The 25,067-nt window shown below is 50.8% G+C and overlaps 1 protein-coding gene across 6 annotated transcripts; it reads right to left on the minus strand.

Moving 5' to 3' along the window:
* Positions 1–343: 343 nt before the first annotated feature.
* SEPTIN4 (septin 4) lies at positions 344–24,575 on the minus strand. Of its 6 annotated transcripts, XM_064378398.1 has the most exons (14): positions 22,877–24,575; positions 22,186–22,230; positions 20,614–20,621; positions 6,660–6,956; positions 6,245–6,338; positions 5,725–5,811; positions 5,099–5,222; positions 2,061–2,195; positions 1,830–1,947; positions 1,639–1,740; positions 1,348–1,444; positions 1,091–1,253; positions 837–936; positions 344–573 (listed from the first exon to the last, which is right to left on the minus strand). In XM_064378398.1, exons 1-14 carry the CDS (start codon positions 24,465–24,467, stop codon positions 514–516), a joined length of 3,021 nt encoding a protein of 1,006 aa, XP_064234468.1. In that variant the 5' UTR covers positions 24,468–24,575; the 3' UTR covers positions 344–513. The 6 variants fall into 6 exon arrangements, with proteins under 6 accessions (XP_064234468.1, XP_064234470.1, XP_064234469.1 ...); XM_064378400.1 differs by lacking the exons at positions 20,614–20,621; positions 22,186–22,230; positions 22,877–24,575 and adding an exon at positions 12,390–12,408; XM_064378399.1 differs by lacking the exons at positions 20,614–20,621; positions 22,186–22,230; positions 22,877–24,575 and adding an exon at positions 11,907–12,007.
* Between the last annotated feature and the right edge of the window lie 492 nt (positions 24,576–25,067).

Raw genomic sequence — 25,067 nt, forward strand, 5'->3', positions numbered from 1 at the left:
CAGGAGAAATAGAAAGTCAGGAAGTTGCACACAGTTAGTACCTTGCGTTTTCCCACGGGCAGGTATGAAATCCAAAACTGCTGCAGAATTAAAGGTATGTAGGAAAGATGGAGAGAGCCCCAAACCCCAGATAATAAAGGCAGGATAGATATGGTCATTAAGATGGAGAAGCCAGACTAAATTCTAAGCAGGGACTAAGAAGGGGAAACAAAGTGGAAAGTTTTCCCCACTCTCCATTCCCTACTAAAAGCCAAAAACCAACATCTACCATTAGTCTTTCAAAACTGGGTCCCGGGATCTTGGTCTCCAGGAGGTCATAAAGATACACACAGGGACACCAGAAGCCACCTACAGATTTATTCAACTTTATTTCCTTTGAGTCTCTGGGCAGTCAGCAGGGATGTAAGGCGAAGTGACAGTAGCTGAAGGGGCCTGAGCAGAGCTGGTGCTGGGAGGGGCCGACATGGACAGGAAGAAGAGGAAGAGATTTAAATATTCAGGGCTGAAAGCCAGTTAATGGGTCTCCTTCATCTGTTTTTGTATTTTGTGTAGCATCTCCTGCATCCGCCGCAGCTGGAATAGGCATAGGCATAGGCATCAAAATGGGCCTTTTTGGAGAGTCCTTTAGTATTGGGGACATGCCCCAAATTTCTAATCCCTTAAGCCAGGACCTTGGTAGCCCTGAGGTGTGATGGAGACTCTAGACAGAACCACCTATTGACCTATCCGGGACCCAAATAGGCACCAGAGCCAGGGATCTTTCTATTACCAAACCAAGAGATACCAATGTTGATGACCAAACAGGGGACCTCCCCTATACCCCATACTGCTCTCACCTCCTCATCTTTCTCTCGGATAAGCTTCTCAGTTTCTGGATCTGTCCCTGGTGGGACAGCAGGGATGGGGAAGTCGGTACCACTCTCTCGAGTCAGTTTGCTAAGAGGAGAGAAGGGTTGGTAAGGCTAGGAGGACCCCAGTACCCACTTAGATTGAGCCCAGGGCCTATAGAAGAACAAAAGAAAGGTTTGGTCTCACCCAAGGCTAGGCTTGGGATCCCCCTTGCCACCTTTGTCCTGGCTTCTGGTCATACTTGCGATTCCGTTCCTTCACCACCAGGCGGGTCATGCTCTGGATGCACTGTGCCCGGTAGTTCTCATAATGTGTCTCCCGTGTCACATCCTTCAGGTCCTGCATGTGGGTACGCACCAGCATTGTCCTCAGCTTCACAAAGTCGCAGTGCCCTGGGTTTTCCACTGCATAGCAAGGCTAGGGGTCAGCCAGAGGCATAGGTAGGGGAGAGCCACTGAGGGGCAAGGAGATACCCTGGTCACGGGCTCAGTGCTTTACCTTCCACGATGCCCCAGGGGTAGAGTCGACCCCGAACTCGCCGCCCTCTGGCCTCTACTACAGTGTTGCTGCCAATGACTGCAAATGGGATGCTTTCCTGGAAGAGGTTGGGGTGCCTGTCAATACGCTCTGTTCTCACCTGTTTCTTTCCACCTGTATCGTCATCTTCTCTGCTTCACTCTAGGAAGCCAGGGTCCTTTCCCACCCTGATAGCCTGAATATAGAATTCTACTCCCTTTTTTCCACCCAGAAGAAACAAGATGGGAAGGGGATGCCCTAGAGTGGCCCCACCTTTAGGGCTTGATCCTGCAATTTGAAGTCCTCATCCTCATCAGAGTCACAGTCTGGGAATTGATAGATCTTGATTCCAAAGCGCTCAATCTCCTCCCGGATCTGGCAAACAGATGAAGGGCCCACAGTTCTGGGGACCACATCCTTTCTAGAAGCCCACCTGATCCCCTCCCATCACCAGCTTCCCTCACTTTGCGTTTCTTGCAGTCCACTTCAGGAGGTGTCAGTGTGTCCGCCTTAGCCAGGATAGGCACGATGTTGACCCGCTGATGCAGGGCCTTCATGAATTCAACATCCAATGGCCGGAGCCTGGGGAACAGGAATCTGTGACCACCTACTAGTGGCAGCCCTGCCCCTGGTGCTCTTGGCCTGTTCCCTTGACAGCACCCAGTGGTGCCAGGAGCCTCAGGCTTGGACCATACCCGTGGCCGAAGGGTGAGATGAAGTACAGGCAGCAGTGCACCCTGTTGTCTTGGATGTTCTTTCGGTTCAGGCCACTCTCATCTCGGAAATACTGCTCAAACTGCTGATCAATGTATTCTGCCACAGGCTTCCAGCTGGGGCAGGGACAGAGAAGCAGAGAAACTGTGAGAGTGGGCGCCACCTAGTGAGCTTTGGGACTACAGAGAAGTAGCCCACTCCCTGAGCAGTGTTTTCAAGACATTGTTATTCCCTGGCTTGCTTTACCAAATCTTCAGGGAAATTCCTGAATGGGATGGTGTATATCTCATGTCTTGATACAAAAGCCTGAGTACTCAGGCAGAGTTTAATAAATGCTAGTTTGATGACAGGAAAAGGGCCCAGGTGATCAAACAAAAGAGTAAGAATAGGCTGGGCGTGGTGGCTCACGCCTGTAATCTCAGCACTTTGGGAGGCCGAGGAGGGCGGATCACTTGAGGTCAGGAGTTTGAGACCAGCCTGACCAACATGATGAAACCCTGTCTCCACTAAAAATACGAAAATTAGCTGGGTGTGGGTGGTGTGCACCTATAGTCCCAGCTACTTGGGAGTCTGAGGCAGGAGAATCACTTGAATCCAGGAGGTGGAGGTTGCAGTAAGCCAAGATCATGCCACTCCAGCCTGAGCAATGGAGTCAGACTGTCTCAAAAAATAAAAAAAATAAAAAAATTAAAAAAGCAAGGTAGGGCTGCAGGCAAACACCAACTGGAAGCCAGGGAAACCCTAAGTCAGGTTTCCAGTCTAACCTCAGAGCCTTTTTGCTCATGTGTTTCTACCTTCTCCTCTACCTCTCCAAACCCATTCTATCTTCCAAAGCCGTAAGAACCATCTCTTCCACGAAGGCTCCTTTGACTATATCTCTCTCCTTCTCTTCACTACAGAGCAAAACAAATAAATAAATTAATAAATTTCCCCAAGAACCTCAATTTCATATCCTTTGCTCTTCTATTATCTTGTTTAATTCTCACTGCCCTCACAGGTGGACATTAGGCATTATGATCACCATCACTCTCCTTTCATACATGAAGAAACTAAATCCAGAGCAGCTAACAGACTTGTTCCAGGCCAGATGTGGTAGCTCACGCCTGTAATTCTAGCACTTTGGGAGCCTGAGATAGGTGGATCACTTGAGCCCAGGAGTTCAACAACAGACTAGGCAATATAGCTAGACCCCCATCTACAAAAAACTACAAGAAAATTAGCTGGCATACACCTGTAGTCCCAGCTACTTGGGAGGTTGAGGTGGGAGGATAACCTGAGCCCAGGGAGCCTGGGGAGGTGGTTGATCAGGCCACTGCACTCCAGCCTGGGCAATAGAGTGAGAACCTGTCTCAAAGAAAAAAAAAAAGGGGGAGAGGACTTGCTCTAGGTCATTTAGCTAGTAAATTCTCTGCCCATCTGAGCCTCTACAGCTCAGTGCATTTGCCACTACACATGCCTGACCCATTTACTAATTTAAGTTGCTATCTGATTGAAACATGTTAGAGAACTGCCCCCACCTCCCCGCTTCCCTGTTGCCACTTGACTATAAGCCTCTCAGGGATAGGAATCATTCATGCTTGTTCTAAATCCCTTAAAATGTCCAGTACAGGCTTGACATCTAGTATGTGCTCAATACATTCTAGCTGATTTGATGCTTTGCTGTTGCCAAAATTCTGAAATTCTTAAAAATGTTGAACAAAGGGCCCTACATTTTCATTTGCACTGGGCCCAACAAATTATGTTGCTGGTCCTGCAATTATCATTGTTAAAATTCATGAGTATGCTGTAAATAGCCCTTTGCACTCTTGAGTGTGCATGCATCACTCTGGTGATGTTCAGATCAATTGGAGAGGTAGTTAAGGGCTAGTGTGTTTTAATTAAATAAATGTCTGACAAAATGAGTATATATGGAGGTGCACTTTAAACTGTGAGGTGCCTGGAAAATGAAATTATTAGTATTATGGAAGGTAAGAAGACAGTAGGTAAACTGATTTAAGAAGATCATTTGCTGAAGATCGTGAAGTTACTAAATGCCAATCAAGATTTGAACTCTCTGTCTAGGGCTCTTAGCACCACCTGCCTAACTTCTTCATCAAAAGCACCACCTTTTCTCCTGTCAATCTCATCAATTCCCCTCTTCATCTAATCACTTAGGTCTGACCATTAGCTAAGCATCCCTCTAGCACCTGAAAAATAAAAAAGCCCAAATGATAGGAGGTTGTGGTAAAGGCAGCTTTTCTTTCAGCAGGTAGCCTAGAAGGTACCTGGAGTTTAAACAAAGTTCCACCATTTTTCCCCTTTGCCTATTCTTCTTCACCTTTACCCTCCCTCCATGCATGACCAGCCCTTCAACATCTAGGTACCCTTGTTTTTGGCACCTAAAATGTTGCTAGTGAAAGGAAAAAGTGTGAGTTTATTGAGCATCTACTATGTAATCAAACTCTGTCCTACATGTTTCACACTTCACATGTGTTTGCTTTTTGAGGCTCTTCTTTCTTATCTGGTTTTTTTTTTCCTTCTTTTTTTTTTTTGGTCTTGCTCTGTCTTCCAGGCTAGAGTGCAGTGGTGTGATCATGGCTCACTGCAGCCTCGACCTCCTGAGCTCAGTGATTCTCCTGCCTCGGCCTCCCCAGTAGCTGAGACTACAGGCCCATGCCAGCATGCCCGGCTAATTTTTTAAACTTTTGTAGAAATGGCATCTCACTATGTTGCCCAGGCTGGCCTTGAACTCCTGGCCTCAAGTGATCCTTCTGCCTCAGCCTCTTCTTTCTTATGTCCCTACCCCATTAAAGAATCATAGGGCAGAACTGGAAGAAACATTAGAAGTCACCTATTCCAATCCTTTTCCTCTTACTTTATAAAGGAGGGGGTGGCTGTCAAGTAAGGGAAGTTACATGCTCAAGGTCATAGACCTCTTCCTCCTGATAAGTATGAATATATCTGGGCCTATATGTATATCTGTGTGTATATGGAGAAGGGTAGCTCAGGGGCAGGTGGAATTGTGCTTAGTCAGACATACCACTCTGTGTTGTTGACTGCATCCCCAAAACCTGGTGTGTCCACAATGGTGAGCCGCAGCCTTACACCCTTCTCTTCTATGTCCACTGCATGCTTAGTGATCTCCACAGTTTGCATGATCCGCTCTGGAGAAGGGGGAAACTGAGGCCAGGGCAAGGGCAGGGACCTGCCCAGTCAGGATGAACCGCCCACCCCAAACAGCTTCGTTGCCCAGATTGCCTCATCCACATTGCCCCCTTCTCCACCCGCAAGCTGCCTGGGGGACTGTTCCCTGGGAACCAGCAAGGAGTACATTTCCCAACACAGGAAATGCCGGTGGCTGTTGGCTCTGGCCCCAGCCTCTTCTCTGATCCTGTTTTTTTTTTTTTTTTTCTTGGATTCCTGGAATCCTTGGGGGTCAGAGACTCATTCAGAGAGCAAGACTCTGGTCCCTGCCCTGCTTCAGCACCCAAATCTTTAGGGAGCTGGCTGGTGGGCTGCCAGGCAGATAGGCCTATGCAGAGCTGCTGTCAGTCTCTCTAGGAAGCCATGGTTTCCAGCATGTGGGGGAGAGTCCCATCCCCCAGACTCTGGAGTGAGTTTAATTTCCCAAGACAAGTCTGCCTGATTGACCTCTCCTTTCCTTACCTTCAGCACCAAGGAGTTTCCGGTCCCGGTATAGATCAGTGAGGAAGAGGCTATTGACAAGTGTAGATTTGCCCAGGCCAGATTCTCCTGAGAGGAGAAAGGACAGAGGCACCAAATCAGAAGGTAAGATCTATAGTCAAAAAGCAACTCCACTGGATTAAGGTTTAGAGGAAACTGCTTTCTTATCTAATCAGAACTAGACTAACTATAGTATTTTAGAGCTTGAAGGAAGCACAGAGATTGGCTTGGGAGAGCAAGAGATTGCTCAAGGTCACACAAAAAGAGGCAAATACTAGAAAACTGTTGGTCAAACGTTCTTTGCAACCAATTTGTACCCCCACAACAACCCCACCCCACATACATACACTCTCAGAGGCCAAGAACTCCTGGCTATTTTGCAAAACAGCACAGCCACTCACTGCTTGCTCCTTTTGACCTATACTCCCTTTCCACTAATGGACACACACACCATCCCCACCTGAAACACACCCTGCCCAACCCAGCCCTGCCCCTTTTCTACCTGCCACCATGAGAGTAAAGTCAAAGCCTTTCTTCACGGACTTTCGGTGGACTTGGTTGGGGAGGGTTGCAAAGCCCACATACTCCTTGTCATCCTAGTAGACAGGAAGGCAGAATGCATCAGGACGAGGAGCTGAAGGGGCCCTGGCACCCAGCACTGATCTCTCCCTTTCAGGTCTTTGCCCCAGCCTTTAATAAGCAGTGCCAGACTCCTGCGAGTTCCTATTTCAGGCCACCAACTGGGCTTCCTGCCATTGCTGAAACTCTTAGTTTCCAATGCCCTTGGGGGCAGATATCACAGAGCTAGGGCTGACACAGGACTGAAAGAGGTCCCAGATACACACACACACACACACCCCACCCCGGTCTTCCTGCAGCAGCCCACTGAAAGGCAAAGGCAGGGCTGGGGGCTCTACCTCAGAAGAATCATAGGGATCAAGCTTGCCCCATGGGCTGCGGGGCCTGGCAGATGGGCTGAGAGGGGCTGGGGCACAGAAGTACTGCTGGCTGTCAGAGGACTGGGGCCACGAGGGGGGTCTGAACTCCAGGTCATCATCATAGAGGTCTGGGGCCTGGGGCCTTGGCTCCAGGACTTGGGGCCTGGATGCCCAGGTCTTAGCCTCTGGTGGGTGGCAGCTCTCGCTTCCTGAGAAATCCTTCACGAACTTCCTCAGTTCTCCATCATCTGTGGTGTCCTCCAGGAAACGCTTGATCTGGGGGAAGTGGGGTGGGTGGAGTAGGTAGGAGGTGATGGGAAAGGAGCAGGCAGGGAAGAATGAGGAAGGAGATGGAAGACAGGAGAAGGCAAGAGGGAAAGGGAAAGCACTTGTGGTTAGAAGAGAAAGAAACTGCAGCCAAGCCAGAGGAAGTGCTCACCATCCCTCCCTCACCTGCTCACAAGCCTCCCCAATCCAAGATGCCAGGAAGGGCCCCAGGGTCCAGAAAGAACCCTGGGCACCCCCAAAACCCTGGCAACTGCTCTTGAGAACTGAGGAACTCCAGTTCTGGTCTCCCTCTCAGCAGCATGTTTTTTGAGGCTGCCTTTCCTGGGGTTCTGGCCTAGCCAGGGACTGTCTCAGGCCAGGAAGTAAGGCCAGACTGATTAAGATAGAGCAGACAGAGGTATTAAACCGAAAAGGAGAGTATAGAGCGTCAGAATGGGGCGGGGGATGAGGGAAGTAGGTAGGAGAGAAGAGAGCTGCCTGTGCCAGGCAGGTCAACCAGCAGGGGGTTCTGTGCCTCCTGTCACTACTAGTCAGTGAGCTGGGGGACTGAGGTACAGATTCTACTGCCAGTGCTCAATCCCCAAGGTTCGCTGCCCAGCGCTCAATATAGCCGATCCTACCCCTTACTTCAGACACTGAGCCACACCCAAATCTGACCCTGGGCCCTGGGAGAGAAGAGTAAACCTGCCAGTGGATGCTGACTGTGGGTGGAAGGCAGCTGGGAGGGACCAGCTAAGGGAGGATGGAAGAGCCTGGGGAAGGCTGAAGTATGGCTGGGCCTCCAAAGCTTCTGACAGCCCCCAACTGTGAGGGACATATAAGGGGAAGCACCCTCAGTTGTTTCCTTACCCCTCTTCCCAGAGCCAGCAGTACAGGAGAGGGTCTGGCCTAAACCATGACCTACAGGGGGTGGTAGGCAGAGAATGGTCTGACTCCTCTGTAGAAGTCTGTTCTACTCTATCCCCAGCTCAGAAGAGGGACCATTTCCCCCAACTCTCTTTGTCAGCTCTAGACCCTAAAGATTCTCCTCTCCTTTGGGGGTCAGCCTCCTTTGTAGGGTGCCTGGCAGTGCTGGGTTCAGCTCTGCCTCACAATACCCACGTGCCACCCACAGACAATGGACAAGGGCCAGCTGCAGAAACTGACTCACTCTCTGGGGGTTAGCCAAGCTAGTGGGGACTACCCCAGACCACTGTGGAGTCCCAGCTAGAGTTGGGGAGATAAGATGGCCGCAGTCTTCCTGCAAAGGGAAGACTTGAGGGAGGTGGATATGCACACTGACAGGTATATGCTAGAGGGAGGAGGTTGAGATAGGAAGGTTAGAGGGAAAAGTCTGCTGGGAGCTACTTCCAGGCTATCGCATCTCAAGTCCTGATACCTGTTTATAGCCATAGTTTCCAGTGCTCACCTGGACAGAGGGGAGGAAAAGAGGTCCCTTATCCCAAAACTGGAACCAGCAGGTGGAGGCTAGGTGACTAGAAGAAGGTGTCCTGAGGCCAGCCTAACCCAGGGCTTTTCTTACCTATGATATTTGTGAGGTCCAGTGGTGACCATACATCCTAGTTTATGCCTGTTGTCCTGACATCATGATTAATTGTGCGCTTTCACTCTCAAAAGTGTCCCAGCTTAGACAACTAATTATATGGCAACAGAAAAAGGGTGGAACTTGGGGGCAGCAGCTCTTGTTGTCTGGCAGCTAATAAGTCTGGGGAATTCCAGGAAATCCTGCCTCTCTGCACAAATCCACAATGACCCAGCAGTTGGTCTGGGGATCAGGACAAGGGTGGGAGAGAGAAAGCTGTGCTTCACCTGGTTTCACTCAGGGGCACTGAGTGGGGGGGCAGGGAAGGGAGAGAGGAAGGCACTAATGAAGATCCCTAGCCCCCACGATCTTCCAGCAGAGCCTCCAGGAACCCAGCACCATCCTCATCTCTGCCAGCCCTGGCCACTCATCCGCATGGAGGAGGCCACAGGGGCTCTAGACTAGGAGTCAGGATGCTAGGGTCCTCGCCTCCTGCCTGTCCATCCCCATCCCCAGCTCTGCCAGTGACCAAATCATTTTCTGACTTTGAGCCCCAATCCCATCCAAGGCAGGGAGAAGACAGGTCAGGTCCACCCATCTCCCAGAGCAGCACCTTACCCCAGCTTCAGTCCTGTCCTCAGGGACAGAATTCCCTTGCCATCCCAGTGAACGGTCCATGTCCCACGCTTCAGACTCCCTGTCAGCAAGCTCTAAGTCTAATTTTATCTCCCAGGCAAAGTTCCTCATATACAGAAACAGCCTTGTTTTGATGCTCTTGTTGTCTGGCTTCCTGGCTTGCTCCTTTCCTTTTCTCTTTGACCCCCTTCTGTCTCTGGCAGGGGCCAAAAAAGCCTGTGGAATGTCCTTCCCCACCCCCTCTCCTCCTCCCTTCCCTTGGCTCCCACCCTCCAAGGACAGCTCAGCTGCAGCAGGATCACTTGGTTCCTCTGCAGTCCCCTCCTCCTCTGATTGGCTGCCCCATGACGCCTGCCCGCTGCCTACCCTGGTGGGCACAGCACCAACCTCCCAATGTCTGCCTGCAGCACAGGCTTTTGATCCATTTGACCTCTCCTGTTAACCCCCAAGGACACCATGGTCTGCCTGAGGACTATGAGCTGTCCCCAAGTGACCCGGCCCATCAGCACTTGAGGACAGCCACCCAGGATACTCATTCCCAAAGGATTTCAATCCCCCAATCTCTTTCTTTCACCTTAACTTTAAGCAGTGCTGGAGTAGGACGAGATGCCCTATAATCCCCCGTATAGATTTTTGTGGGAATGGCCCCACACTTCTTCCCAAGTGTCTCTTTCTTTTTTTCCAGTAGGGAACCTCGCTGTCTTCAGAAATCTGCTCCTAGATTTCCCTGCAGGGAGCCCCACCACAGAGGGGACTTTGCTCAAGGGACTCCCCTTACCCTGGGACACCTCACCTTCTACTCATAGCAACCTATATCAATTCCACCACTCCATCGCTTCCGTAGCCTCAACAGGGGAGATGTTAGCATTTGGTCTCTGAGGAGCATGGGTTCAAGACAATGGGAGGCTGGCAGCCCAGAAACTTCAGAGCTGCCATTTAAGTGGGAGACAAATTAAGGGTCCTGGTTAGAAGTGTGCACTCAACTAGGAGTCAGGGGGCCACTGTTTCTGGTTGGAAGGAAACATCTTTTATGAGTCTGGATAGTATCTTAATTTCAGGACCTTAATGGTCAGTTGTGAATGGCCCTTCATTGCCTCCCAGGGAGGCTGGGGAGAGAAAGCACTTAAGCTGCGGTGAACCTGAGAAGAGAAGGTGCATCTCAAGTCACAGAATGGTCATTAATGTTGACCTGTCATTCTTTTCGCATGTAAATTTCAACTCCCTGGGGCATCTGGGTTGGGGAGGTCTTCCCCACTGATTCCCAAAGCAGCTGGGACACTGATGTCCTTGGACAAAGAGACCCTCATAGAAGAGTCTGATCTGAACCAGTCAGCCTAAGAACTTGGCTGGCTTGAGAGCAGGGGCCTGAGGATGGGGACTTTGGTGGTGGTGGTTGGGGTGAGGGGTATCTTTAATTAGAGAAGAGCAGGGTGGCCTTAGACAAGCTGAAAGCACCAAGACCTCAGCTGAACTGAACTTAGTGTGTGGCAGAAAAAGCCCCTCTAGCCCCTGCTGGGCTTGGCACTGGGGACAATCAGTGCTTCCCCAGGCTTCCATCCCTAGAACAATCAGTCCCTCCATCCCCCATGTGGGGAGAAGTGGGGGACAGGAATAAGGACAGGCCTCTCCCAGGAACCCCCTTTGGGGAAGGTCACAGGGTCACCAAGACTTCCTGGCCAAGGCTTGGGCCTCTGCCTGGACACAGCTTGAGAGACAAGAGCCCAAAAGTTGGCCCTTCCAGACCTGAAAGCTTCTGATCCCAGGGGGCCCAGGGAGTTCCCTTCTGGAGGCTGCCCACAGCCAACATCGCGCCCGACAGCCTGGTCAGGGATCCCCTCCTGCTATAAACAGTTTGTGCCCCCAGTGCAGAGGGCAAAGGCTGTAAGGCTTCCAGACTGGGAGGAAAGGATGGTGTGTGGCCTGAAGGTCCTGACAGCCTTACGTTATTTATGACAGACTCTGGCAACAATGTCAGAAGAAGAGAAGACATCTTAAGCCAAGCATCAAAACTTCCTACCTGGGCACCTCCAGGGAGGCTGGCTGGGGTTACTGCTTCTCTTCCCACTAGAGGCAGGTGGCAGGAATGGGTGCCCCCACCCCCACACACTGCAGAAGGACCTTGCTGGTGGAGGGGGAGGAGGTAGGTGCAGCAGGAGGAAGCTTTCCCGTGGTTCCTGACCCGGGGACAAAGGGATATAGCTAATCCCACCGGGCAGGACCGTGGGCTGGGCCTCCTCTCAGGGGTCTCTTTGGGAAAGGCTCAGGGACTGCCCCTCGTCAGGCTGAGGGAAGGAGGGGCCAAGCATCTCACCATCCCTCTTAGGGAGGCAGGCAGTGTTTATGGGCCTCCTCTGTGTTTTCCACAGGAAGTTGATACTGGCCCTGGTGCCCAGAGTAGGTGGGTAAGGAGGGGTTACTCAGGTAAAAGCAGACCCAGGCGAGCATGGGAACCCTCACCTCAGCTCATCACTGACGCGCCTTCCCCAGCCCAACATGCGCGTCTCCGCCGGCGGGCACCTCCCTCAGCACGGACCCACCCCTTCGTTCGAGACCGCAGGCATCACCCAGGGGTCGGGGCCCACTCTGTGGCTGCTCAGAGGGAAAACTTGGGAGCCGCGCAGCGCCGCCCGGCAGCAGTGCCAGCCTATGCCCAGGGCCGGCGACGGCGCCTCCCATCCCGCACAGCCGCGACTGCGGTGCCGCGGGTCCCCTTGGAGTCGCCCGGGAGCTGCCGGTCCTGCCCACCCCGGCCCTGCCCCGCGCCCACCCGCCTGCCTTACCATGGCTGCAGCCCAGGCGGGGCCGGCTCCGCCTGGACAGCGCCCGAGCGACCCGCGGCGGGAGCTGCGAGCCGACCTCGCAGCACCGCCGTCCCCCGCCCGCCTCCCCGAGTGCGGACCGCTGGGGGCGGGACCGGCGGCGGGGGCGGAGCGAACCGGCCTCGGGGCGGGGCCTGCACCTCAGCGGCTAGGGGTGCAGGCGCAAGCGGGGCCAGGGTGCCCACCTGGGGGCCGGTCTCGCAGCCCTTGACCCCCGGAGGCACAGGGCATGGAGAGTCAGCTAGGGCAGAGCGGAGAGCCTCAACTCCTCGTCCCCGGGCTGCACTGGACACCTGGCTCTTCTTTACTCAGCTCCAGAAGCACCGCGGGGGCTTGAGCCAGTTCCCAAAGAAAAAAGAACGACCTACCTGGCATACCCATAAGGAGATGACTTTGGAAGGGAGGGGGAGTTGCTGCATGACTTGGAGAGAAACCATTAGTTACCTCAGAGATTCAGCAAGGTTTTCATAAAGTGAAGCCAACTGATGCCCGTTACTGATCACCACACCTCTTAAAGAGGAATGTCAGATATTCTCCACCTCCACCTGAGCTGTGAAGACGCAGGTTAGAGGCAGGCTCCCTTCGTGCAGTACTGCAGATTAAAGATGAAAGAGGATTTGCTGCACAAATTATCCAGGGATCATCTGCTGGAAGGATGGGAGAGGCTGAGTGGCTTTAACAGGACGGTGGAGTTTGCTTGTGGTTGAGGACTGTGGAGAGGGCCTCAGGAGAGGCCAACTCAGGCATGACCCAGGCCCAGCTGGGCCACTCTTCCTCTGAAAAGCAGGTGAGATGCTGAGGGGACAGATGCCCCAACAGCTTTAGAGGCATTAGAGGCTCAGAAGGGTCAAAGCAGCAGCTAGGGGAAGGCAGATGCTTGATAAGTGGGGTGTTGGTGAGGGATTTCCTGAGCTAAGTAGGGTCTGAGCTGGTCAGGCTCCTGCAAAAGTTTCCAGAACCATGTCCTTTCCTGACCCCCAAGACCCCTCTCTCAATGGCAAGCTGACTGGCTTCTCCTTGAATACACTCTGGACAAAACTGAGACCCACAGGCCTGGCTCTCTCTGTTGGTAGAAGTGCCAGAGGCCTGCCTGCCTTATTTCAGTCTGATCTGTGAACCAGTAGTAGTGGTTGAGACCAGTCAGAACTCAGCCAGAGGAGGGAAGAGGGCCTGGGGCAGCAGGTAAGATCAGGCTGAGAAAAACAATGGGGCTGCTACTGGAGATGTTATTGGCTGTTTGGCACTGGTGGACTGGAAGATGGCAGAGTGTTCATGAGCCAGCAGGTTGAGGAGAAACCTTACTAGCTGGGTGGCCTTAAGCAACTCACTTCACCTGTCAAGGCCTCAGTTTCCATACCTGAAAATGAGAGGATTAAACTAAAAGATTCATAGGCTTTCTTGCCGCTCAGGCCTTCTAAAAGTGGATGCAGTGGGGGAAGGAGGATATGCTGTATGCTACTGTAGGCCTTGGAGGAAGATAAGAGAACAAGGCAGCAGCAGGAGGTGCTGGAGAAAAGTTGGCCATGCAGTCATTCAGGAGAAGGCCCAGGATCTGAGAGAAGGGGGAGGAGGCAGCAGCTTGGCTCCCATGAAAGGGAACCTCTAAAGTTACAGAGAGGCTCCAGGAAAAGGCCTGGGGTAGGTCAGGGGATCTGAAACTGTACTCAGGAAAACAAAGACATAAAGAGAGAAACCAATGGCTGTTGGAAGTCTGCAGAAGCAGCAGCTGCTGCTGCCATTAGCCCCAAATGTCAAGCTTAGGCTATACAAAGCCCCACTGTTCAAAGCCACAGGCTGCCAGTACTCACATATGCACTCTAAGAATACCTCTTGCGTGCTTCCAGAGTCGTGTGGCCTGGCGTGAGGAGAAAGCCTACATCAGGGAAGACAGGCCCCAGCAGAAAGTCTTGTTTTCCTCTATTATAACAGGCCCCTCCCCTGAGCCTCAGCTGAATTCCAAGTGTGGACAGACACATCTCAAAAGGTGGCCCAGCCAGCTCAACCTCAGCTGTGGCTGGAATCCTAGCTCTTCTCTGGCACCTGCTGCCCAGGCTCCAGAGTGCCCTGTGTGTCCTGAGGCAGGTTGGTACCAGCTTGCCTTGAGGAAAGCGAGGCCCTAAGCAAGTCCTGGGACCACAGAACTTAGCTCTAAGCCAAGAATATTCGAGTTTAATCCCTTTCTAATCACTGTACCACAGGCCTAACATGAGGCATGCTGGGGGAAATAAAAGCTGAAGACTGATTTAGAGCCATCCCACCTGCACAAGCCCTGGATGCTAACCTACTGCAGTATTCAGAGGGATCTGAGAGAACTTGGCCTGGGCACAAGTCCCATGCCAACTTGGCTATTTTCTCACTGCCTGAAAGTCCCTTGCCCTCTCTGGGCCTCTGTTTCCCCCACTGAAAGAGAAGACTGGACTCCTCCAAACTCTAGCTCTTACATTCTGTGTGATGGAGGTATCAGGTCTGATACCTGCCTACCTGATATCTGCAGAGCCAAGATACAGCAGCCCTTGCATAAGTCACTGACGATTTATTGAGTGCTGTTCCTCATCTCCAGCCAGCAGGTGGCCTGGCCAACTCTGCTTCAACACGGCTCAGCTCTTGGAGCACTAGCTCTCCCTCAAAACTCAACATCCCACTAGGCATTGATGGCCTTGACTAGAGTACAACTCCCCAGGCACTGCTAGGGCATGGTATTTGAGCCAAGTGTCTAGAAGAGTGTCTAGCTTGGAAACTCAGCTCAGCCACCACAGATCTAGCCTGCTGTCCTGGGCCTGTTGCTTAGGTCAAGCCAACATGGTATGTCCTGGCCCCCTCCACTAGGTCTTTCCTGCCCACCCATAGATGCAGTTTGTATGTCACAGGACCTAAGCAAGGAGGCTGCGTGTGGGCCAGGTCAGGGCCCAGGTTCAAAGCCAATAATAAAGAGCAACTACCACAGGAAATCAGGATTTCAAATCTGCATGACTAGCAATGGCCACTTCTGCCTCTCAGTAGCTAAGTTTCCCTAAAGTGGTGCAGGAACTCATCATACATCCCTTCCCCGATGAGGTAGATGAGTCACTGATGATACAGTCAGGGAGCCCTTGGACCAAACGGCAATCACTGGGTTGTGTCTTTCAAGGAAACCTCAGTAAGTCTGTCCAACAAGGTCTGTGATGGACAAAGCCAAGAAACCAAAATACATTAAGCCCAAATCTTCCCCCGGCTGCTGCCACATGTCCCATGATCCTGGGGGCAGGCATGAGGTATGGGTGGCAAGGCTGGGAGCATTGTGTTTCCTGGCACCTGCTGAATGGCTGCAAAGAGGGGCAGTTCCGAAGCTGGCAGGTTGCTAGAAGCCAGCCACTCTGATAGGGAAGACAGTCCTTCTAATACCCAACGTGAGCAAGGCAGGACATGGTAGCTCAGGGTTGGAAAGGACTTACATACCTCCTAATGTGATTACTCACCAGATGTCCAAAGGCTCCCCCGCCTTCCCAGCCTCTGCTTGAATACCTACCTCTGATGGCCAAGAATTCACTGATTCTAATAACTGCCCTTCAACCTTTGGGCAGCCAAGTTACCAAAGTCTTCACTATACTGAGCCAAAATCTGTCTCTCCCTGGCTTTTACTCTCCAAATGCCTCCATGCTGTAAGCTTTGCTGACTCATTCCATTGGACTTTGCTTTGTCCTTTGATGTCCACACACTTTAAGTGACACATCTGTATGCTTTTCTCTCCTGAATTAACCACAAGCCCCTCAAGAGCAGGGGGTATGTCTTCTCTTTTAACCTCTGCTCACTTTAAATCAGCAAACACTGATGTGATGTTTGTCTGAGTGTCCAGGCCTCTGCCCCCAGGAGACGGCTGATCAATATGGATTGACTAAAAGGACTCATTGATTAGTTTTCCATTCTGATTTTAGAGCCCAGATAAGCCTTGAGGCTCTGGCTTCATTGACCCTTCACTTGCCCTTCATCCTGGCTGCTCACAAGCTCATACCCACCTCCCAGCCTTGTGGTTTACATGCAAAGACACAGATGTTACTCCCACCAAAACCTTTCCCTTCACAATTCTTGATATCTAAAGATGCTGCTGAAATATTGAGAATTTATTTTACAGGGAGACGTGGCTACAGAAGAAGGATTTCTATCCCACATAGTTGACTCCCTGGGACACACTCCTCCTTAAAATGCTTCCAGCTTTGATGAACAAACTCTGAGCCTCAGTTTCTTCATCTGTGAAATAGGAAGAATAAATCCACTCATAGGTTACTGTGAAAACCCACTAACACACTTAACATGACCACTAAATGAACAGTAGCTATTATCTCTGCTAACGAGAAAATTATCAACACCAAACCAGCAACTGTCAATTGTGACTATTTCAAATGCCTTCCCTCCAAAGGATTTGGAGTGTGGATGTGAAATAGGTGTAGAGAGATAGGAGGACAGAGAATACCAGAGTAATGCCTTAGATGAAAGCGACATTGGAATGACCAAGCTGCCACCTGTGACCACCGGTGGAGTCAGCTTCTCCAACTAGACACCATCTCTAGAAAGCTGGTGCTTGGTCTCAGATCTACTGATCCAAATTTCCGGAAACAGCCACTCTGGAGACCCCTGGAACTAGATGACTGGCTGCAGTGGGTGTGCCAAGGAAGCGACACCCACAGTGTTAGCCTGAGCTTCCCTCAGGAACTGCCTCACATTCTGTCCCCCTCCTCCAGGCTTCATTCAGCCCCCAAGGTGCAGCTGTCTCCTGCTGCTCTCATAACAGCAGCTGAGCCAAAGGCAGCTGAGCAGAGGAGGGTGAGGGGACATGGCCATTTCTGCCTCTCACGACAGCCTTCCTCTGGCTAAGCAGCTGTCAGGGTGGCTCCTGGGTTACAGATTTGCTTCCTCACCCAAGTATGCACGCTGGCCTCTGAAGCCAAGCTCCCTCATCTACCCAGGCCCACTGTTTCTGTTGGAAAATCCACCATTTGAAACACCAACAAACTACTCTGCAGAAAGATGTGATGTTGGAGATGGGTTCCAGTCACCAAACAGCTTCTGAAAATACACCAAAAAGTCCACAGTGGTTGTGGCAGATTCTTCCCTATGTGGGATTATTCTGGGCAAAATGAATAACTGAGGCCAGGTAGTCTGGCCTCAGTTCTGCTATCAAGCCTGAGAGAAAAGCATCATATTTTCCTGCCCCTCATTTTACATGCAGAGGGAGTAACATGCCCAGGTCTCACTGTAAAGCTGGGACATTGTCCCCTCACTCTGTGCTTCTAGGTGGACTGCATGACAGCTTGTACTAAGTAACCAACTGTCTTGGTCTGCCCAGGACTGAGGGAGTTTTTGAGACATGGCACTTTCAGTGCTAAAACCAGTGAAGTCCAGGGAAACCCTGATGAGCTGGTCAACTTAGCCTGTCCCCAGATTAGCAAGTCTTGACCAGAGGTCACCAGCCCTCCATCCTGCTCTGGAATTGGCTGTCCATGGTAGCTGGAAATGAAGAGGGTACCATCTGACAGGGTAAGATGCTTGCTTCCTAAGAAGCTGTGCAGTGATGGTCAAACTGCTATAAAAAGCCTCCTGAGATGCCCTGCCCCATTTTCAGCAGCTCTACTCCATTCTTTCAACAATTCTCTTTCTTCTGAACTACAAGCCTCTACCCAAAGCAAGATAAATGCCAGGTACGGTGGCTTGTGCCCATAGTCCCAACTACTAGGGAGACTGAGGCAGGAGGATCACTTGAGCCCAGGAATTCAAGATTACAGTAAGCTATGGATTATACCACTGCACTCCAGCTTGGGCAACAGAACACTTTTTTAAAAAAGCTGGCTGGGCGCGGTGGCTCACACCTGGAATCCCAGCACTTTGGGAGGCCAAGGAGGACAGATCACGAGGTCAGGAGATCGAGACCATCCTGGCCAACATGGTGAAACCCCATCTCTACTAAAAATACAAAAATTAGTGGGACATAGTGGCGCGTGCCTGCAGTCCCAGCTACTTGGGAGGCTGAGGCAGAATTGCTTGAACCTGGGAGACAGAGGTTTCAGTGAGCTCAGATCGTGCCACTGCACTCCAGTCTGGGCAACAGAGGGAGACTCCGTCTCAAAAAGAAAAAAAAAAAAACAAAAACAAAACAAGGGAGATAGCCCATGACCTAGGATTCTGTTAACATCCTCATGAATGTGGAAACTCCCTGAGTTCCTCAGAGGCTTTGGATTTCTCTTTGTAAAGGAAGCCAACCTGAGCAAAATGTCTGTGATCAGAAGCCAACAGGAGGCTAATCATCCCATCCCTCAAGGGCCATATGGCATGTCACCCAAAAGATACTGGGGTCTGCCTTAAGTATCAGTGAGATGGCCTCCTCTGATTCCTGGCCTATTTTCCAGAGTTGGTTTCTTGCATAATTGATAGAGCAGGGAGTAAACTACCTTGCCCTATGACAGCCTCAGAAGTCACATTTAAGGATAAGTAGATCAGGTTTCTTGAGGACACAGGATCTTGGGGCTAGACACCCTGTCCATCAAAGGCATTGCAGCCCCTCCCATCAGAATCGCTTTATTTCCAGGAACTCCCCAGGGCTATGTGAGAAGGCAGCCCCCAGTGACCCATTAGGGCACCCTCAGGACCTTCCTGTTGAGCTTTTGCTAGTTCTGATCCCAAAAAAACCCATCAGGAATGCTTCCCTTAGTCCAGCACAACCTCCTCTGGGGAGACTCCAGCCCCTAATGTCCCAATCCAAGGATGAGAAGCATCTGTCCATCCCATTCCTTAGACAAAAGGGCCTTGAGGGGCCATTTGGGAAGGGACTGACACTTAGGAGAAAGAGATGGGCTGAATCAGGAACCATCCCCAGCTGTTCACCCAGAGAGGTTTGCGAAGCTCAACAACAAACATGCTGCCCTCCACAAGCCAGGCGTCGTGGCCAGGCCACTAGAGAATTCCTGCCAGGAATGGAATCTGGAACAGACTCTATGGTCAACCATTCCCAGATCAGAGGAACCAGAGGCCTTGGACACCAGCACCACAGAGTCTCCATCCTGAGGCTGCATGGGGCCATGCAGGCTGGGGGACAGGCCAGGGAGAGCCTAGCTTTCTCATATGTTAGAGAGCACCTGGCCCTCCTCCATGCCACCCTACCTCCAGAGAGTCAGAGAAGACCAGCAGCCCAGCTGCCTGGGAGCCTTCTCTTCTCGGCTTCTAGGAAGCAGCTCTGCTGCTGAACAGGGCTGGAGAGCTGTAATTATCGAGACAGGATAAGAGCTATTTTAGGAAGGGGCCATCCAGCTGCCAAGGCTTTTGACTTCCTAAACTAAAACAAGATGCACAGAAAAAGGGGGTGAGGGTAGGGGAGAACAGGGAGGAGTGTGCTCAGTCAAAAACATCAAATCTTGAACAAAGGGAAATATTAACCCCTTCCCAAAGGTACAGATTTGCATCTAGGGGTGAGCAAAAGGCTAGCTAAGACACTATCATCCCCTGGCTTTGGGAAGGAGGGCGTAACCCGACCCCCATCCATCTCCCTGTGGACTCCCTCTCTCCTAAGACTCTCCAAGAGCACTTACTCAGTCTGTTCCATCTATTTTGACATTTGAGCACAAACATTTCATATTGTTGTTTAAACGTTTCCTGTCTGTGTCTTATCTCCCCAACCACATGGCAAGTTTCTCAAGGCCAAGGAATGTGTGTACTGCGAAGCTTCAATGCTTCCCCTAAAAGTGCCTAGCAGAGTGCTAGGCATCTGAATAAAAACTGTTTATGGAAGGGAGGGAGGGAGGAAGGAAAAAGAAAGGGAGGGACTTACTGTCTTGCATGGAGATAATCTCTGAAGGTAGCTACTCCCACCTACAGCTTGAGCTCATGGCATAAGGCTGGATAAGAACCCACAGCAGTGGGAGGTGGCAGCCTTGTTTCTGGACACCTCCCCTTCAGCTGTTCCATTATCTGAGCTTAGGCTGACCCCCCACTATGCACTCATTTGTTTTCTATGGCCAACTGTCCATCCTGAGTCAGCCTATGAATGGGACCCATTAGAGGCCATTGCTAGGCTTTGAATAATAGAGAAATATGGCAAGAGGAAGAATGGAAGTAGGAAGAGCTTTGACCATCTTATCAAACATGGGCCGAGAATAGCCAAAGTATTCATGGGAACGATGCAGTGAAATCAGGACACTGTTTACCAAAATCAGGACACAGGACTGCCAAGAGCACAGTCCACCTTGAGTTTTTCCAAGTTGAGGACCCAAATAGTGTGTAACCCAGAAAAGCGACCCCTTTCTGGAATGCCCCAGGCTGAAAAGGGGAGAACCAGGTGGGGACTGATCCAGTGGCTACCTAGACGGCCTTCCCACAGAGCACTTGGCAAGATTCATCATCTGCCAAAAGGTCTCTATTCTTCCTTTCTAGGACTGCAACTAGCTCATACAGTGCTTTTGGGCAAATACTCCTCTGGGAAGAGGCAGACCCACAGGTGAACAGCTTGGCAAATGGAACACACGTTAGATTTCAGCCCCCACTTGCCCCCCTCCGCCAGGTGCTCTTGTGCAGTGAACAGTCTGCCCAACCATAGGGAGCAGCTCTGTCTCCCTCCATACTCACTCCCATTATAGGACAGGAGAGGGATTTGGATAGTGGGGTGGGCACAGGAAGACTGGAAGTAACCTCCCAGGGGTGTTCTTACCTCCTCATCTGTCATAACAGAGAAGTAGAAGCCAGGCATTCCCAGGGGGCAGCAAATGGAATTCAGAGTGTGCCAATAGGAAAGGAAAAAGAGAAATTTACTAAAGATGCCCAGTGGACTTGGGCAAACCTGGCCCAATCCCTTCCTAGTGCAAGTGGCCCAAATAATAGCAGCTAGTATTTACTGAAAGCTCACTGTTGCCAAGTACCGTGCTAAGTGCTTTATAGGTAATAGCTTGTAATAATCCTCACAATAACCCTAAGAGGGAGCCATTATTCTCATTAACAGATGGGGAAACTGAGGCTTAGAGAGGTAAAATAACTTACCCAAGGTCACAGCAGCAAATAGTGGACCCAGGGCTCAAATCCAGTTAGTAACTCAAGTTTGTACTTAACTGTGCCCCTACTTTATAGAGCTTTGCTCCCTCTGAGGAGCAGGACTGCCCTTCTCTGCTCTTTGCTGACCATCACTAGGAGGGTTCATGCTGGTTGGGATTGGATGGCATTCCCAGGGCTCTCTACTCCCCAGGAACTGCTTTATCCAGAGCCCTGGCCTCTGTCATGCTCATAGGGCTGGAGTATATTTTGGGTCATGATGTTCACAACAAGAAGTCCTTGCTGCCAAGATTTACTCCACGAGGGTGGTCCCCACCCTCCCCTGCCCCGAGAGAGGCCAAGAGTATAAAGGGAGCGGAGGGTGACAAGGCTGGGGACACTTCTCTCAAGCATTCTAGAGCTGCAAGATACACTGACGGCCTCAAGGAGAAGGCCCAGACATCTCTGAAGATCCTGCCTGGACAGCATCAATAAGTACCCTAGGTGGTAGAGTGGGGTCATGAGGAGGGTTCTGAGGAACAGAGAAACACTTGAGAAGAGTCCCCAGCCTGAATAAATATGAAGTCAACCCTGAGCAAGACTGTGAAGAAGGCAGTATGCTTTGGTGTATTTTTTAAAATTACACGATAGGTGGCCAACTAAGCTGAAAGGCCATGAGGCTTAAATTATTCTCCATTCCTGAAGTGACTTCCTATTAAAAGGAGACTCTTGAAAATGGAAAAGGTGGCCAGGCATGGTGGCTCACGCCTGTAATCCCAGCACTTTGGGAGGCCAAGGTGGACAGATCACCTGAGGTCGGGAGTTTGAGACCAGCCTGACCAACATGGAGAAACTCTGTCTCTACTAAAAATACACAATTAGCCAGGCATGGTGGTACATGCCTATAATTCCAGCTACTCAGGAGGCTGAGGCAGGAGAATTGCTTGAACCTAGAAGGTGGAGGTGGCTGTGAGCTGAGATCGCACCATTGCATTCCAGTGTGGGCAACAAGAGCAAAACTCCATCTCAAAAAAGAAAAAGAAAAGAAAAGGAAATGGAAAAGGTTCCAATCCCCAAAGAAATTACTCTAATGGTGGAATTTTCAGCAAGATGAGAAGTTCCTCTGCTCCTTCAAGTCAAAATCCCAGCATTTATCTCCTAAATGACCCAGCTCTGTAGGTACATAGATGCCACTCCTCACCTGTCCTCCCATCTCCCAAGCTCCCACAATAGGCCCACAGGAGGGAAAAGCACAGACCTTTTAGCCACCAGATGACACGATTGTACATTTCCTCAGAGACATCTGAAAGTAACAGAGAGATGGCTGCTCTTCTTCTCCCTGTGGGATGCACATCCCACCCTCCACTATTTGCAGCTCCCTTTCTAGCTCCACATTTCTCACCCAACGGTGCCCTCAGCCCTTGGTCCTCTCCAAGAAGCTCCTCCAGCCTAGGACTATATATTCCCACTCTCCCTATCCCTCTGTCTGTGCCCCTGTGTATGTCTTTCCCCTCATGGAAGTCTAAATCCCAGCTCATCTACACCCCACCCTCTCCACTTTGTTGCCAGAGTATTTACCTGAGGCCCTTATTCTATTTAACGGCCCTTACCAGCCCTCACCCCAGCTCAGTCTTCATCTCCACTCAGGAAGCAGCTTTCAACCCTGCAAGCCCTCGTTACTACCTTCAATTGAAAAGGTAAGCAGTGTTGCCTAGAGGAGTCAATATCTGTCACCCGGCCCAAGCATCATTATCGATGTCGTTAGCTCGGAGCACAGAGAAGCTGGCAGGGAAGGAATAGAGCAACGGGCTCAAGTATAGGACCAGCTTTGGCACTGGCAGGAGAGCAGCCCTTAGGCCCAGAATGAAGAGCTGGCCTCTCCTGCCCACCCCAACCTCCCCATCTCACTAAACTGGAGCTGCACCTGGGCAGTTTGCTTCTTCACATACCCAGGAAGAAAGCACTAAATCTTTGAATGGGTTGTTTGCAGGCGCGCTTGGGGGTCTGTGGCACTTCACTCAACGGTACCCAACTTGGAGACTCCTTTGGTGATGGTGGTGGTGATGGGCTTGCCTTCTCTCTCTGGAACTTCAGATCCTCACATAAAGGGCTAGAATCTATTTTAAAACAGGACAATAAAGGATCTAGGGAAGGAGAACACTTAGGCTCAAAATCAGGTGTTGTTGGCCGGCTTTGGGGTGTTTCAACTTCAGGATTCAGCAAGTCCCACCATGAGGAGCCAGGTCCGTACCTAGGTAAGGACCGAGGAGGCAAGGGCCGAGGGGTCAGCTCCAGTTCTGCATGGATGGAGGACTTTTGCGAGAGTTCTGGATACCTGGGTGTGGGTCCTTTGGACATGTTGGTAGTTTCCAGGGGTTTTTGGGTTTGCTGTTTATAGATGGGCTCTGGAGTGAAAAACATGGATGATTTGTGGGAGTCCTCAGACACCGATCGAGCTGTCACACGGTGAGTTGGCTCTACTGACTGTACCTCTGGGGAGATGGTGACCCTGCGGCCAACCTCGCTGTTTCCTCGAATTGGGGCCCTCACGTTGGACTCCCCCTGTGATGATACTAAGACCTTTGCGGAGGGCTTGCCTTTGGGGTAGACAGAATACTTGTGATGAGACTCAGGGTCTACCCATGCAGAAACTCGGTGTACGCCATCAGAACCTCGAAGGACAGAGAGTTTGCGTGATGAGTCCAAGTTCATATTTCTATACGAGGCCTTGGGTTCCAAAGGAATTGAACCATAAGGACCTGTTTCTGATTCCTCTACAGGGACCCTTCTCTGGGCTGTCTGATAGTCTGCAGAGACACTGCTGCTTCCGTGCTCTGGGAGAGAGGGACTCCTTGGAGATCTGATCTCAGTAGTAGTCATAATCTTTTGGATGGGTTCAGTTTGTACTGCTTCATCCTTTGGGTAAGACAAAATCCTGCGGGGAACTCTGACTCCTTGGGGGTTCTGGACCTTGGATGGTGGGTCATCTTGTAAGATTTGTGATTGCAAGTTATCCTTCTGGTCTTGAAAACTCAATCGACGAGATTTGACATCTGGGATTGATGAGGCATGATGGCCGACCTTGCGCCCTGACTTGCTCTCACCACCTCTTCGTGTTGCTTCCTCTCTGGGTGGGCTAACATTCTGTTGTCTGCTTGAAGTATGAGAAGCCAGTGTCTGAGTTTGCTGGCTCTTTCGATGAGGAGAGGAATGGCGGGATGATTCTGTTCTTGGTCGAGTCTCGGTTCCCTGAGGGGTGGGTACCGCATAGCGTCCAGGCCCTAACTCGGGGGAGACAGATCGAGGATAGTCTGATGCCGAATTGGGAGTGGTGGGATGTGCAGCTTCTGATCTTCGGTGGGAAGGGTTCAGGGAGACTGCAGCACTTCGATGGCTTGAGGTAAGAATGTACCCATGTCCCCACTGAGGGAATGTGTTAGTAGTAACCTCAGACCCTCTCTGTGCTGAAACCGATACTTTGGCCCCAGGTTTATTTATCTTGACAGTCTGATAGATTGTGCCTTTCTGAGTAGATCCCATATTTTACCGGCTGGCTTGTATTCAGGATCCTAATGATGCCTGAATATTTACCCTGTTTTAAAGCTGCTGTTCTTGGGCTCCCACAAAATTGGCTGTTGTTCTATGAGTGTCTCAGATAGTCCCCTTAGCTACCACTCTGTCTGGTGATGTCATAAAGGAAGGAGCTTCCTTCCTATTAAACATCCTAGTGTAGAGCCACAATTCTTCACAGAATCCCAAAGCAGTACCTGAAAGGAAACCGTGGATTTGTCTTTGGAGTTACATCACCAAGCCTTTGGCAAGTTTTTAACAAAACTGGGATTTCCTTGGATATAGAGAAGGCTCCAGACCCTCCCTTACTCTCCCCAGATTCTAGAAATTCTTAGGGACTCATCCAGAGAAGGAAACAGCCAGAAGATCCTATGAAGACAAAGGTCAAACCAAACATGCTGTGTTAACCCCAGTTTTAATAAGATACAAAGTTGCCCCAATTTTGTTTGAAACTCTACTGTGTACAAGTTTTAAAAAAAATACAGCTTCAGCCTTTTCAGGTCTTAAGGATGGTTTCATTGCTCCTGGGATAAAAATCCAAGTTGCTCAAATAATAAATTCTCACATTCT

Source organism: Aotus nancymaae, unplaced genomic scaffold, assembly GCF_030222135.1.
Source record: "Aotus nancymaae isolate 86718 unplaced genomic scaffold, 86718_ANA_hifiasm-v0.15.2.pri h1tg000018l, whole genome shotgun sequence".
NCBI lineage: Eukaryota > Metazoa > Chordata > Mammalia > Primates > Aotidae > Aotus > Aotus nancymaae.

What these genes read in the sequence shown, in the direction of transcription:
- SEPTIN4 (XM_064378398.1), bottom strand. Translation starts at nt 24,467, where the DNA reads ATGGGATCTACTCAGAAAGGCACAATCTATCAGACTGTCAAGATAAAT. An exon ending in ATCCCTATGATTCTTCTGAG is followed by an intron (nt 6,339 to 6,659) that starts GTAGAGCCCCCA and finishes CCTGTCTACTAG; the next exon opens with GATGACAAGGAGTATGTGGG. An exon ending in TGCAGGATCAAGCCCTAAAG is followed by an intron (nt 1,445 to 1,638) that starts GTGGGGCCACTC and finishes AACCTCTTCCAG; the next exon opens with GAAAGCATCCCATTTGCAGT.